The sequence below is a fragment of the Crotalus tigris genome, unplaced genomic scaffold (assembly GCF_016545835.1).
Source record: "Crotalus tigris isolate CLP2741 ecotype Arizona unplaced genomic scaffold, ASM1654583v1 scf7180000018371.15429387391:27106975, whole genome shotgun sequence".
NCBI lineage: Eukaryota > Metazoa > Chordata > Lepidosauria > Squamata > Viperidae > Crotalus > Crotalus tigris.
In genome coordinates this window covers 11,590,407-11,604,824 of record NW_024096970.1, presented here as the reverse complement: position 1 = coordinate 11,604,824, position 14,418 = coordinate 11,590,407, and the positions used below count along the sequence as shown (strand labels likewise).

The 14,418-nt window shown below is 33.7% G+C and overlaps 1 protein-coding gene across 2 annotated transcripts in view; it reads right to left on the bottom strand.

Annotated features, from left to right (window-relative positions):
• The window catches only part of RP1 (RP1 axonemal microtubule associated), a 186,342-nt gene that overhangs the window by 10,865 nt on the left and 161,059 nt on the right, over positions 1 to 14,418 (bottom strand). For both annotated transcript variants that reach the window (XM_039351366.1, XM_039351365.1), the window contains exons 47-55: positions 12,756 to 12,882; positions 11,133 to 11,281; positions 9,200 to 9,407; positions 7,955 to 8,014; positions 7,562 to 7,740; positions 6,725 to 6,941; positions 1,703 to 1,860; positions 1,234 to 1,309; positions 542 to 620 (exon numbers count right to left, since the gene is read on the bottom strand). In XM_039351366.1, the coding sequence (XP_039207300.1) occupies positions 542 to 620; positions 1,234 to 1,309; positions 1,703 to 1,860; positions 6,725 to 6,941; positions 7,562 to 7,740; positions 7,955 to 8,014; positions 9,200 to 9,407; positions 11,133 to 11,281; positions 12,756 to 12,882 (1,253 nt within the window). The remainder of the gene's footprint in view (positions 1 to 541; positions 621 to 1,233; positions 1,310 to 1,702; positions 1,861 to 6,724; positions 6,942 to 7,561; positions 7,741 to 7,954; positions 8,015 to 9,199; positions 9,408 to 11,132; positions 11,282 to 12,755; positions 12,883 to 14,418) is intronic.

Sequence of the window (14,418 nt, the reverse complement as noted above, 5' to 3'; positions counted from 1 at the left end):
CCTTTTCCTCTGCTGTTCTTCCCATATCCCTTTCAGGTTATAGGTTGTTTTGATGTAAACTGAGGCTTCAGGGGGTTCACTAGGCCCCATTTACAAGTCTTGGTTCTGAATCCTATAAGGACAGTTGTGAACAAATGCCTTTTCTACTTAATTACCACCTCACTATATCTTTTGGGGCAAGCAATACCTCTGCCCTTTTGGATTGCACATTTTTCCTCTAACAAATTGGTATGTTTGCAGTATGTTTTTTTTTTTTTAAAAAAAAAGAAAAATAGCAATGCAAATTAGAGCATTAACTTTAGCCAGGTAGTTTGCTACCTGACAAGGAGAACCAAAGATTTCATCTCCTTTTCCTTTCAAGGTCTATGGTATTGAAAGCCTATGAGATTATTTTTAGCGTATGAATTTAAAAAAAATCCAAGATATTACCTCCTTCCTCCTTGGTAGTAAGTACACCATAATAACAAAGTAAAGTATTGATCAGCTTTCCTTTCTTAATCCCCCAAATTTGCCCCTGGTGATTCATATTTCTCATACTCACTCGTTCACTTCAAATATGTACACAGGTTCTTGCTTTAAATTTTCCTTTAAGTGCAAGGCTTTAATTGCCAGTTTGCAAGCTGCATTAGAGCAATAGATAATTAAAACATTTTGTCATGCCAACACTACTATCAAATTATATTAAGTATCAGTAAATAATAGCATTACAAGTCTATACCTTCTTAAACCTTAAGTAGGTGCACTTAAATCACAAACTGGAGAGCTTTTCTATTTAATACATCCACAGGGTCTCCAGCTATCATTACGCAACTGTATAATGCAACTGCAACTCCCATACTTATTGCAAATAGAAGAAGAGGTCTATAGGACTTATTTTCAAATAAATGTCATTTAAAAGATATGTTTCCTCCAAGTTCAGTGCCAGAACATGGAGTCTACATTTACAGAATGTCTGAGACTCAGTTTCTGGCATTTCTAAATTAAGCTGGGAGAACTGCTTGAAACTGTTAAAAATTGCTGTCCATCACCATGAATTATATTGTTCTAGATGGAACAAAGATCTTACTCAGCATAATGCTGTTTCCTATTTTTAACTATTTAATGAAACCTCAAAGACATTTTATTAGGTTATATAGTGTAATATTATATTATATATTGTACTACTTATTATACATATGCAGCGTGTTAAACTGCAAGGTTCTCATCAATATTTTTGCAGTGAAAAAAACTTACATGATATATTTTCAATGAGAAGGACAATTTTGTGCAATTTTCCCAAATCCACAGCATCTGTTTGACCTGTAAATAACTAAACATATCAAAAGATATTTCAATAGGGCAGAAATTACATATAAAATCTTTGTCTCTACCTAGCTACCTACCTACCTTCCATCCATCCATATCTGCCTATCTGTCTGTCTGTCTATCTATCCAGAACCAGTGTGGTGTAATGGCTAAGGTGTCAAGTTAGATACTAGAAGACCATCAGTTCTAATCCTGCCTTAGGCTTGAAGCCAACAATAGTAAACCATTGCAGAAAAATCTTGCCAAGAAAACTGTAGGGACTACTCCAGGCAATCACTAGGCGTCAACACTGATTTAAAGCCTAACCTAACCTATAAATATAATGCACATACACACATTTGGAATTGAAAGATGTTTTTATTCTGTATTTTCAGATAACAGTAAAAAACTGAATTACCATCCCAACTTCTCCTTTCTCAATTGTAGATGATGGTGACAACAAAAGTCTTCGGTCTTCAGTGACTCCATTGATTCCATATACAGACAGAGAGAGAGGCACCATGTTTATTTTGCTCACATTATCACTGCAGAATATTTTTATATCATACGTAATCACTGTAAAATAAAAAATGTCAGATCTGATATAACAGATGCCTTCATCATTCCATAATTCATTACTTTAATAATCTTTCCTGCTATATGCTAGTATTTACATGATGCAATATTTTCTCTGCATTAATTCATAATTAGTTAAGCAAGTGATATAACTAAAAACACATACTGAATATTTTTATATTCCCAAAGTGCTTTCATTCCTTTCTCTCTTTTTAGCACTGATGAAAGCATTGGTAAAGCAAATACTTGAGTCTATTTGATCCAGTAATCCATCCATATCTTTCATTTTGTCATCCACAAAGCCAAATATTGAACCATTCCCACAATCAAAGGATTTTGTATTCCAAATCTGAAGCACACTTTATCCAGTACATGAAAATTGCAATTATACAAAATGATCATTGTAAAATCTGGAGGAATCAAAATATTGAGTAAAAAGTAATGTTAGGATAGGTTTGGGGAGTAAGTATGTCAAATGAATGATACAGATAATACAATAATAGAATCAATGCTTTGATAGATTGGCATCAGGATTCAAGTCTTGAGGGGCCAAATATAGTCAGGGCTCAGAGAAATCACATTCCATTTTCTCTGTGACATCCTGTTTTTGAAGGTGAAGTGAGTTGCAAAGCTTGCTTGAAATACTCCTTTTTACCATAGTAAAACTGGATACTTTTACCACACTTCTAGAAATCTATTTTTTTTTTTAAGATTTTTTTTCTAGAAATCTAATCTGGCCACTCCTCTTTGGATAAGCCCTCTTTGTCAAAACCTTTCTTAAAATATGACAATCAAAACTTGGCTCAATGCTCTGTGCAGTTAACCAATTACTCCTCATAATCTGATTTTATTACATTCCTGATAATGTAACTTGAAGATGCATTTATTGCAGCAACCACATTATTCTGCTAATCAGTTCAAAATTTTTTTTAGATATTGTATATCACCTAGTTATACATTTAGGAGCTTCATGACTGAAACAGACTAATAAAATAAATAGATATAATTATGACTTTAAAAAAAGAACTTAATGTTCTTTTAAGTGCTTTTCAAAATTAAACCAAAATCTTACAAAGGTGTTTAACAGGACTAGCTTGCAGAGATTGGCCAATTTGAGCAGGATAGGATTCCTATACAGGTAGCCCTCGACTTAGGACCACAATTGAGCCCAAAATTTATGCTGCTAAGTCAAACATTTGTTAAATGAGTTTGCCCCATTTTACGACTTTTCTTGCCCCTGCTATTAAGTGAATCATTGCAATTGTTAAATTAATAACACAGTTGCTAAGTGACTCTGACTTTCCCATTGACTTTGTTTGTCAGAAGATCACAGAAGGTGATCACATGACCTTGGCACAGAGCAACGGTCATAAATATGAACCAGTTGCCAAGCATCTGAATTTTGATCATGCAACTATGGGGATGCTGCAATGGTCATAAGTCACTTTTTTCAGTGCCATTGTAACTTTGAACAGTCACTAAATGAACTGTTATAAGTCAAGGACTACCTGTAATCTAAACCTATCCAACAAGAGGACCCTAGTTTCTGCACACTCTAGCCAATAGCATAGAATGACCAACATTTCCTCTTTGTGACTATGTCTATTTGGAGAAGGGAACAGTTTGAAATGTTCTGCAAGGTAAGCAGACTTCAGCCATAAAGGGCTTTATATATCATTAGTAAAATCATGAAAGGCACCCTGGAGGCCACAGACCACTAATGAAGCTCCTGAAGCATAGAGATGAGAGAACATTAGAAACCTTTGGAGCAACTGCGCTACCTACAGTACAGGGAGTCCTCAGCTTTCAACTATTTGTTTAGTGACTATTTGAAGTTACAAGGTCACTGAAAAAAGTGACTTACAATTAATGCTTGCACTTACAATCATCGCAGCATCACCACAGTCACATGTTCAAAATTCAGATGCTTGGCAACCAGCATTTATTTATAACAGTTGCAGCATCCCAGGGTTGTGTGATTGCCATTATGTGACATTCCCAGCAGCTTCTGACAAACCAAATCAATGGAGGAAGTTGGATTTGCTTAATGGATTCTCACACAGTCATGGGATTGGTTGGTGCCATGAGATATCTCCCTTTGCCTTTGTTAATTAACTTTTAACAGAGTTTATTTATTCCTGTCTTCTATATTTTTTAAAGAATTTTTAAATATTCTAATTTTAAAATGTTAATGTTACCATTTACATTTTTATATTTTGATGTTTTATTGTACATCGCCCAGAGCCCCTGTTTGAGAGGGATGGGCTCTTCAGAAATGTGCAGTGTAAATAAATAAATAATGGCTTCATGATTCACTGAACAATTATCGACATTTGCTTAACAACTATGGCAAAAAGATCATAAAATCGGGTGTGGTTGACTTAACAACCATCTTGCTTAACAATGGAAATTCTGGCCCCAGATATGGTTGTAAGTTGAGGATTGCCTGTAGCTGTATTTGCTTCAAAGAAGGCCCAACATAAAGTGAAGGTAGAGTTCAACCTGAAGGTAACCTGAACATGTGAGGCCATAGGGAAGACTCATGTGCCAGAAAAAGGCAGAGCTACAACACTGTCTCAATTGACAGAAGCAATCCTACACTCCAATAGTTGTTATCTGGGATGACACAGTAAGAGATTGATCTAAATTACTTGGATCATAGATACCACATATACTTCCATTTTATACCTATGATATACTTATGACATTCCATAATTCATATTTCTTTGATATAAATATAAACTTTAGAATTAATCATGCTGAATTTTATTATATTTATTTTGATGCAGTAATTCAGCCTGATCAGAACCTTTTTATTCTGATTGTTTTATTAGTATTGGCTACTCTTTCTAGTTTTATATCATCTGTATTTGTGTATTTCAAGTCTGAATGGATGTAGAAAAGGTAGCTCAGTACATATTTCACCACTAAAGTTAAATAAATCTATTCAGTCCATTTTACAGTCTTACAGTCCTTCACCAATCATTATAAATCTACAGTGTTGCAGCCACTCAACCAAATTGGCTCTCTGGTATTAATAATAATAAACTAAGTGGTTTCCTGAGAAAAGAACTCTTTGCCAACATCTGGACAATATTTTTACTTTCTGTAGGCACTAAATAGCAGATGGCTGATTGGCTGGAATAACTGGGAACACAGTTATATTGAGGGAATAAGCATTACAGTGATAAATGTACCAAACAGCAACATTCAGAAATAAACAGCTACAAAAGTATTAAGCTGATTTTGTCCCACTGAATTCAGTGAAATAGAATTAGTCTGAATCAGTTCAACTAGCTTATGCAACTGGCTAATATTCATATGTCAGACAAATTTAATATTACTGTGAAATACTAGAAAAAATATATTGTATTTAAACAAAGGATTCTTATGATCCATGTATTAAATTATTTTGAGTCACTGGCACTTCAGTTACATAAAATATTTAGCATTTAATTCAACATGACTAATCATATAAGGTAATAAAATATTTGAATTCAATGGCAATTATTTTAATTCCTCAGAAATATAAATTCATTTTTGAAAATGATTATATATTCATTACATTTCTACTTACTTTTTCCAAACACTCACCAATGTTTATATGTAATACCCAATTTGATCATTTAATATTACTTATATATTCACCATAAAAAGCGACATGAACAGATTTTATAACTAGTATGTGCCAAATTTCCAGACTGTGATTTAGATCCATTTTTGTCGTTATTTGATAGATACATTTTCACATGCATATCATTTCGTATGAAATTCAGTAGCACTGTTGAATAAATGCCTGTATACTATTTCTCATACAGATACGATCCCATAAATGTATGGGGAATTAAAAAAAAAAGACTCTGCTATTAACAAGTTGGGATGTCTTCACACTGCTCTTATACACTTATCAGTCTATATACAACTGACTGATAACCGGCTTTTTACCAAATTAAACCAACATTTCATTGATTTGCAGTGACAATATGGCCATATCATGGAATATTTTCTTATATATTAAATGAAGTGAGAGCCTACTACAAACAGCCTACAACCACATCTTTGGGGCATTTTGAAACAGCAATGAAGATGGGGGCCAATTATGTTCCATAGAGAAGGGGCTATCACCAGGAAGGCTCTTTTTCATGGTCCCACCAAATGTACTTCCCTAATAGAATTGGCCAACAATATATCCTGTCTTTCTGTCCTGGTGGGCTGGATGGATATAATGGGAAAAGGTGGTCCTTCAAATAGACTGGCCCCAAGCCAGTAATAACCAGTACCTTGACTTGTACCCGGAAGCAAACTGGCAGCCAGAACAACTCCCACAAAAGAGGTGACACATACACAAGTCTAGGCTTGCAATAAATGGTGTGGGCCACTGCATTCTGAACCATTCAAATAATTGCTGGATATTGTGACAGCACCTCTACAAATAGTAGCAGGTATCAATAATGGAGTTTGAGGACTGTTCCAAGTCTTTCTTCACAAAAGGGAAGGAAACACATCTCTCACATTGCTATCACACAAGACTCTTGTTTAAGTAATGCATAGGAACCAATATAGCTTTCAAAAATATACATTCTCATCTGTTATAAGTAAGTGTGCCCTAGACCTTTAAACTACAATATAATGGAAACAATTATACCTCTCTCTCCTCTGTAGTATGTGCGTCTGCCACTCAACTAATCAAATGGAAGGTTTAACCTTAAAATATTGATCTGAAAATAGTAACTTTTTTCAATATATAGAAGCCTTGTCATTTTATGGCATAGTTAATTAAAGGAAATTAAGATGGATCCCCTTGATAAACATTTGAGTTGTAACTTCTGGAATATGCAGTGACCAAATGCCAATGGATACATACCAGAAAGGGCTTTCCTTAATGGCCATTCAATAGGGAACTCAATCCACTGATCTCCATTAAGAAGAGGAAATGTTTGATTTAATGAGAGATTAAAGGTATCAAGGGTTACAGTGTTCTGTATTTTGCAGTGATGAAACAATTGCCATATGCTTTCTCCCAAGAGATGAATCCCAATCTTCACTTTATAAAGTGTTCCTAGATCAGATGGGAAATATACCTAAAAGAGAATAGCAGAATAAGTTGTTTTCCATTATGATTAAAATGACATTAAATCATATTTTGAAATAACATTTTCTTAGGCATTGTCTATTCCTGCTGATCCCACAGACTAAAATGGAGAGTTCCAAAAAAATCTTACTTTCTAAGTCCACATCTCATTTTTTTTAAAAGCATGGATTCATAAATAAAGAAAATGATGTGCAAGTTCAAATCTTTGATGTTAATACGATAATACACATTAGTATTATCTTGCATTTACTGGTCTTTCTTAAATGTGTTCATTATAATATGTCAACAATGATGTTAAATGACATTTTAAAAAATAATCAACAATATCAAGAAGAATAAAGAATTCAGGACTGGTTCTTTTTTGCATGAAGCAAGAATCAAATAGATAGTACCATAGCTTACTAACATAGGGTAGGAGATTTAAAGGAAAGAGTGAAAGCCACTGTTGTTGTGAACTCTCTAGATCATGCTTTGTGAGACAGTTGCCTCACTCTACCTTAGTGGCAAGACTAAGATGGAAAGATTTCCTGATTAAATTTGTATGTTTTATCTCCATACAAATAATTTACATGTTCATTGGGAAGATAATGGAATACATATTTATTTTACATCAAATGTTAATTTGTCATCAGCTTGAATTCCTGTTTTACTCATCAAGGAAATTGGTTCAGATTTGCCACTGTTTCCATAGAACACCCAAGTCAGTTTAGTAATGTTTTCCCAAGATTCTTCACATGCTTTTGATGAATCTTCACGACATGTAGTGCAAAATATCTTCCACAGACCTTCTAAACAAATAAAAGAAAATAGCATTATGGGAAGGATGTTCAAATTGGTTGAATCTAATATATATTAATCAGTAAATATGTTACATTAGAATGTTAGATAAGATATTTCACTATTTAAACATAATTATAAAAATTGATATTGCCAATAATAGCAAAGTATTTTAAAAACAAAATATTTATTTAAGCAGTCCGAGTCATCATGGATTGGTGTTACCTGATTTCATGTTTTGGCTTTGTAATAATGAGGCAGTTGTGTTTTTCCTATCCAATACTTCTAATTAAAAAAGAGAAAAGGGGAGAGATTAATATTTATTTGTAAAAGAATACTGAAATGATCATAGATGTGATAAACCTAGACATTTCTTAACTTACATTCAAATAATTGATAATCATATTTTCCTTAGAGAAATGGAGAACATTTTTCGGAAGATTAATGCAATACGCTGTGGTTTCTTAGTCCATGAAGAACACAGGCTTGTATCATCAGTTAATGATAAACCAATGCCATAACTTACTGTACTGTGTAGCTGGGATCTTAATGGCTTAAGTATACTAATATATTGAAATGTAGAACTGTTTGAGTGCCCCAAGCCATGTCTTTAGTCTTATATCAGGAAAGCAGGAATAGTTATTTTTATATAGAAGTTCTTTTTTTACTTAAAATGAGGCCCTTGAATGCCTCAAAGTGCCTGTGAATAAGAAATAGGAAGAGAGAGAAGATGATGAACAAGAGAAGAAAGAAAAGGCAAAAAGCTGGTTGGACTCATAATGCTTGACAAGCTTATAGTTGGAGCTATTGATAGAGTAAAGCTTAAGGATGTAATCATCAAGATCTTTGCCATTACATGGCAGCTTTTCCTGTCTCTGGCTTCCAGAAATGTGAAGGGATGGAAAAGGTTTTTTTGTTAAATCAGTGGATGATGGGGCCATTCCTAGAGTGTAAGAAATATATGGTTGCTTGGTTAACTTGGAATATATAAAACAAATGGAAACTTAAAAAAAACTTTTTAAAAGGTTTTTCTATAAGTATCTTAACAAAGTTTTGAAAAAAACTAAAAGGTACAACAAGAAAGAAAGAAAATTGCCCATTGATAATAAATAATAGTTTATCAAACATATTAATATATCTCCTGAGCGGTAAGAATAATTGAGAACATTTCTTGATATTGTAGCACTTCATCCAACCCTTTTTGAAGGAATCACAAAACAAAAATAGTTGATAACAGGCACTTTCATAAATTTATGTTGCATTTGGTTGCAACTTGCAACATTTAATTAATATTCTACAATCTTATTGCTAAGTTGGCTTGTGCTGTTGCTGGCATAAGCAAAGATTCTGCATTGTGTGCTTTCTGTTATTTAAGCTTATAATACATAGGAAAAAATGGCATGTTCTGCCATTAAGAAGGAGATTCTTCACAAGAAATTTCAAATGAGAGATGTCTCAGATAACACTGACCGGTAGCACTTAGAGTTACTGAGGCATATTTTTTCTTTTCAGTTGTGTCTTTCAGCCATGTCTGTGTCATAAAGAGTGTCTCTTTTCCTTCACATTGTGGTTCTTTCACTATAACCTTCTGGAGGTGCCAAGCAGAGCCTTTTCCTTTTTCCACAATAAGCTGACACAGAGTTCCAATATCTACTGCTTCTATGGGAAAAACATCCACCTAGAAGGACCACAGTCAGCATACCAAAGACTTAATAAACAGAAGAATGAAATTGATACATCCACTATAAAACTGTCAAGCTTATAAAAGCAACAGGAAAGTGAAGCTCAATGCTTTATTCTTATTTGACAACCATTAATCTGTATGCCAGTACCACCTTCCCTGATGTTCTAGGGGTGCTGTCAACCTTTAGATTACATTTGTAACAAAATTCTTCTCTGCAGAGCTCTGCAATCCATTGATTTAGCTATATGAACAATAAATGAATGAATGAATGAATGAAATAGATTTTATATATGAATGTTCTCATCAACACATTTAGTATATCTGGAGCTCCACGATTCCAAACAAGCATTAGATGGTAGCAAGGAGGTTCAAAACACTGAACTACTTTACTGACATCAAACAATAATTAATTTGATTTTAGCCAGATGATAGCCCTAAATTTAATAGTCCTGGAGAATGCAAAATATATGGATCCATTTTCAAGTGAGTTCATCATGAGCTCTGAAGGCTTGGTTGGCCGATGGCTCATATGTGCTTTATGATCAACAGCAGAGGTGTTACTCTATTGGTTCTTGACTTCTCACAAGGTTTCATTACTGTCAATTATGGTAGTTTCCCATATTCAACAAAGATTTGGGAATAGGAGCCATGCCTTTGCAGTAATATTCTTTCTATCCCTCAAGTAGATTTCATATGAAATTTCTTTGAATCAACTGGTTCTGAAACAAGAGTGTTTCCAGGTTCCATTCTATCTCCAATGCTGTCAATATCTACTGTACATGAAAGTGTTGGTGTAGAACCTCAGATTTAGAACTGGATATTATCAGTGTCGGACATCCCTGATCAGGATGCAGTATGACTTCCTCTTCAGCCTGATTTGGCGGAAGTATCACAGATATGGCCTGATTAAATCAGAGTCTTATGCATACAAGGATTAAACAATACACTATAAATGACCACCTAGTATAATACAAGGATATTAGGGACTTTTAAATATTCTGAAAGAATTGAAACTTCTTTTTTCTGTCCTTTCAAACTAACTAGTACTTGGTGCAGTGCTTGGTGGCCTTGAAACCCAGTATCTGTGTGTTTATATTAACACCATGTCTATTTTGGAAAGTAGTTCTTACTTCATCAGCTGCAGTCTTGGTGTCAGGCTTATTGCTGACACCAAGATTTATTTCTCTAAGACATCTTCAGGAAATGGTATGACATCTCTGAATGATTGCTTGCAGTGAGTAATGGACAAGGTAAAGGATAATTAATTGAAACTGATCACAGATTAGACAGCAGTGTTTGTTGTGAGGAGTAAATCTGCCTTTTCCAAATGGGAATGTGTTCCCAAAAAAGAATAAATAGGCATTTTGGAGAAGAATGTGGAAATTTTTCTTTCTAATCTTACAGACTGAGGCAAAAGGCAGGGAGGCCTTTTACTAGCTTTCATTGATATGCCAACTATAGATCTTTTCTTAAAAGACCTTTTTCTTAAATGTGGGTATTATAATCCAAATAATGGTTTTTTTTTGTTTTTGTAATGCTTTCTGATATTTCCCTCAAGACCATCTCTGTGGATGTCTACACTCCCTTGTTTCATCTCCATCTTCATGCTCCATCACATTATGAATTAGGATTGTATCCTGTCTAGTAAAGAGCACTTTTATATCTCTTTTTAATTAATACATACATATCCTTTTTTGTTTATTTATTTGAAAAGCTTACCCTTCCTTCAGAAAAGCATTCCTGCCCATTCCTGAGTAGTTTTCTCCGGCCTGTGTCTCCCATTGTCCCTTTTAAAGTGACATACACATCAGAGTCTGTACCTGACTTTGAGGCTGAATCCGTTGAGATATACAGAATATATTGTTTAACTAAAGACAAAAAAAAACCCGATATCAGTTTATAAACATATAAGTATAATATATACTGTATATTATATGGATATAATATTTAAAAGGATATAATATATTCTTTATATATTATAAAGGAACAAGTATATTAGTAGTTGTTAATTAAAATATTTTCCTGTTATTTAAAAAAGCACTCAGAGCAACAGCTAACAAAAATATTAAAACAAGTTTACAGCAGCAAACAAGAAATTAATTACTGGAAAATAGTATCACTTAATGGTCTCTTTTGGATATATCTAGATTTCTCAACTGTTCCTTAAAGAATTTGGTCTATGTGGATAGCTTTTAATGTGCTGAAATGACTGGAAGAGACCAAGTACTCATTTCTTGTACATAAAACTGGAATTATGTCTATATATTAAATGTACTATTGGCTGCCACTGGAGGGGTCCCAATCAAATTAAATGCTAGCTATTATATTATAGTTTGTAGTTTCTTTCATTGAGTTGCTAAACTCTCTCAGTAATTAGGAAATGTGCCAGGGTTATACAAAGACAGGCTTGGCTTTGATAAAGATTTGTGCAAAACATCTTTTGACTCACAAAACAACCTGCCTTTTGTCTTCTAAAATATACAAGAAGAAGCTTCAGCATATGTATGACATCTACACATAAAGTTGAGTAAATTGGAATTGCTGACAAGACCTCCAAGCAAAACTAAACAATTCATATCCCCTTTGTTTACAAGATCATTTTAATGAAAATTATGTCCTGCCTTGTCAGTTGTTTATCCACCACTTAGATTGGTTTACAACACGGGTGTCAAACTCACAACGTCACGTGATGTGTCACAACGTATCGTGACTTTTTTCCCATTGCCGGCAATGGGGTGGACGCAGTTTTGGCATGATGCATCCGGCAGTTTGACACCCCTGGCTTACAACAAAGGAAATCAATTCTAGACAATATAATATAAGAACAAACCACAACAGAGAACTCAGCTAAGAATCTAAATCACAATAAAAAAGAGTCATATTATAATAGCAGGTTGATAGTCTTTCTGCTCTCCCATCCTTTTCCAACTTTTGTTCCTTGGAGAAAAAATAGCTTTGCATATGGCAAGAATTGCTGGCAATTACTGTTAGTATTGGCATTATACAAGGAAGATATTTTAAAGAACTGCAATAGTGCCACAAAGAAAGAACCATGATTCAAACAGTCTAGTAAAAAAAAAAAAATGATTGGAGCACCTTTTCCCCAAAAGTAGAACCTCTAACTAAAAGTGGAATGTAACATTTACTCTTCTTTCTTAACTGTTATCTGGCATCAGCCACAGCGCCTAGTATGTAATTTTAAGAATTGAAGCCTAAGCAGGCTTACTATAGTCTTTTCATTCCTTTTTCCTTTTTGTGTTACTTTTCAACTCCACATAGGAGTCAAGTGTCCTTTGTAAGCTTTTGTGGAAGTTGTTTTGACTGTTTTGGTAAGTAACAAACCTGTTAAAAACTTGGTGCCAGTTATAAGAATGGGAAATTCAGCTACTGTGCATCCTTTATTATCTGGAAAATCTCGGCAGCAAAGGATTTCTAAAGTTTCCTTACTCTTTTTATTCTGAAGTTTCACCTATAGAAAATAAGAAAATAATATATGCATAATCAAATCAGACCTTGAAAATGATAGTTTATCTTGGAAATTGAAACTCTTTTCATCATATTTCCTAATCTCTATTAAACCATTTAATTCTAAGGCTCTGAAGTGTCCTTTGGCTGTGACCTCCTCAATTTAATTATTATTATTAATTCTAGTATCATAAATTATATTCAATTTCATCAATACTATGCACAATAAATTAGTTCTGGACTTTCAAATGCAATTTACTTATAGTATAAATGCAGATTAGTAGCATGGAAGGACAAACTGTTCGCTGGGGTCTGCTTTACTTGTTGAGCAAACGTTGTCACGAGGACTTTCAAATGGATTCAACATAGCAGTTCAGTTGTGAGAAAAAGTCCCAAGTCACAGGGTATACCAAAGTACATGAGTTATTATACTGAATTCAAGAGCATGCCATAATATCAGGAAAAGTTTGCTCTGAGGCTTTGATTTTAGATTTTTAGAATATGTCCAGCATAAATAGAAAAAGTAGTCTTCTTTATTGATATTTCTTTAACTAGTCATTAAACATAGAAGTTTCAAAATGATCACAGAAAACAGGCAAAAGAATAAAAAAATCCAAACCTTTTTTAAAATGATTTTTTTAAATTCTGAAATGAAACAAAACTATCTTGTGTTTTTCAAAGCCTGTAAATATATATTTGCCATACAATAAAGTACTGAAGACAGATGTAAAAGATGACCCAAATGTGAAATTTACATTATTTAGCTGAAAAATATGTTCTTGTTTTAAATATCTAGGTTTTGCTTGCTTACTTGATTTTAATGCTGGTATATTTCATTGGGTCTCCTTCAATTCATAATTTAAAATGTTGCAACATATCCCACCTATCCCTGTGTACTTTGTGTTCCCCTTCTCCCCATCCTTTATCAGTATTTAATATATATTAGTATTTACTAATATTTATTGTATTATTATTTTAATGTGTACTAGTTTAATGTTTGTAAACCACCCAGAGTCATCTCTGATGAGATAGATGGCACATACATTTAATAAGTAAGTAAGTAAATAAGTTAGTAAGTAAGTAAGTATAAATAATAAATATGGAAATCTAGCTAGCTGTCTGTGGCCCCAGAAAATGCCTTTAAGCATAAGTAGGATGTTTTCACCTAAAAGTTAAACAGCGCCATCTACCTCACAGTCAATGCACCATTTAAAACTGCTTCCATCCAAGTGGCTTGCCATATTGTATAGAAGAGGAAGAAGGTGGCTACTATTTCTGAAAAATTAAAACAATTGAAAAATCTTGCAGGATGTGTACAAGTAGCATTCACTTTCGCCAGCACAAGTTGCCTGGAAAAGGAACGTAATCTGTAATTCTTTTTTTCACTATGTCTCATTTTGGATGCAGTTTCAAAAACATTGCAAACAGTTGCAAAAACATGAGGAAAAAATACTTGCTTTCTACACATTTCCATGCATTCTGAAGCATGTGTTTCAAAGGATTTATACAGTCCTAGCAGACAAAAAGGTAGTTCAAATGT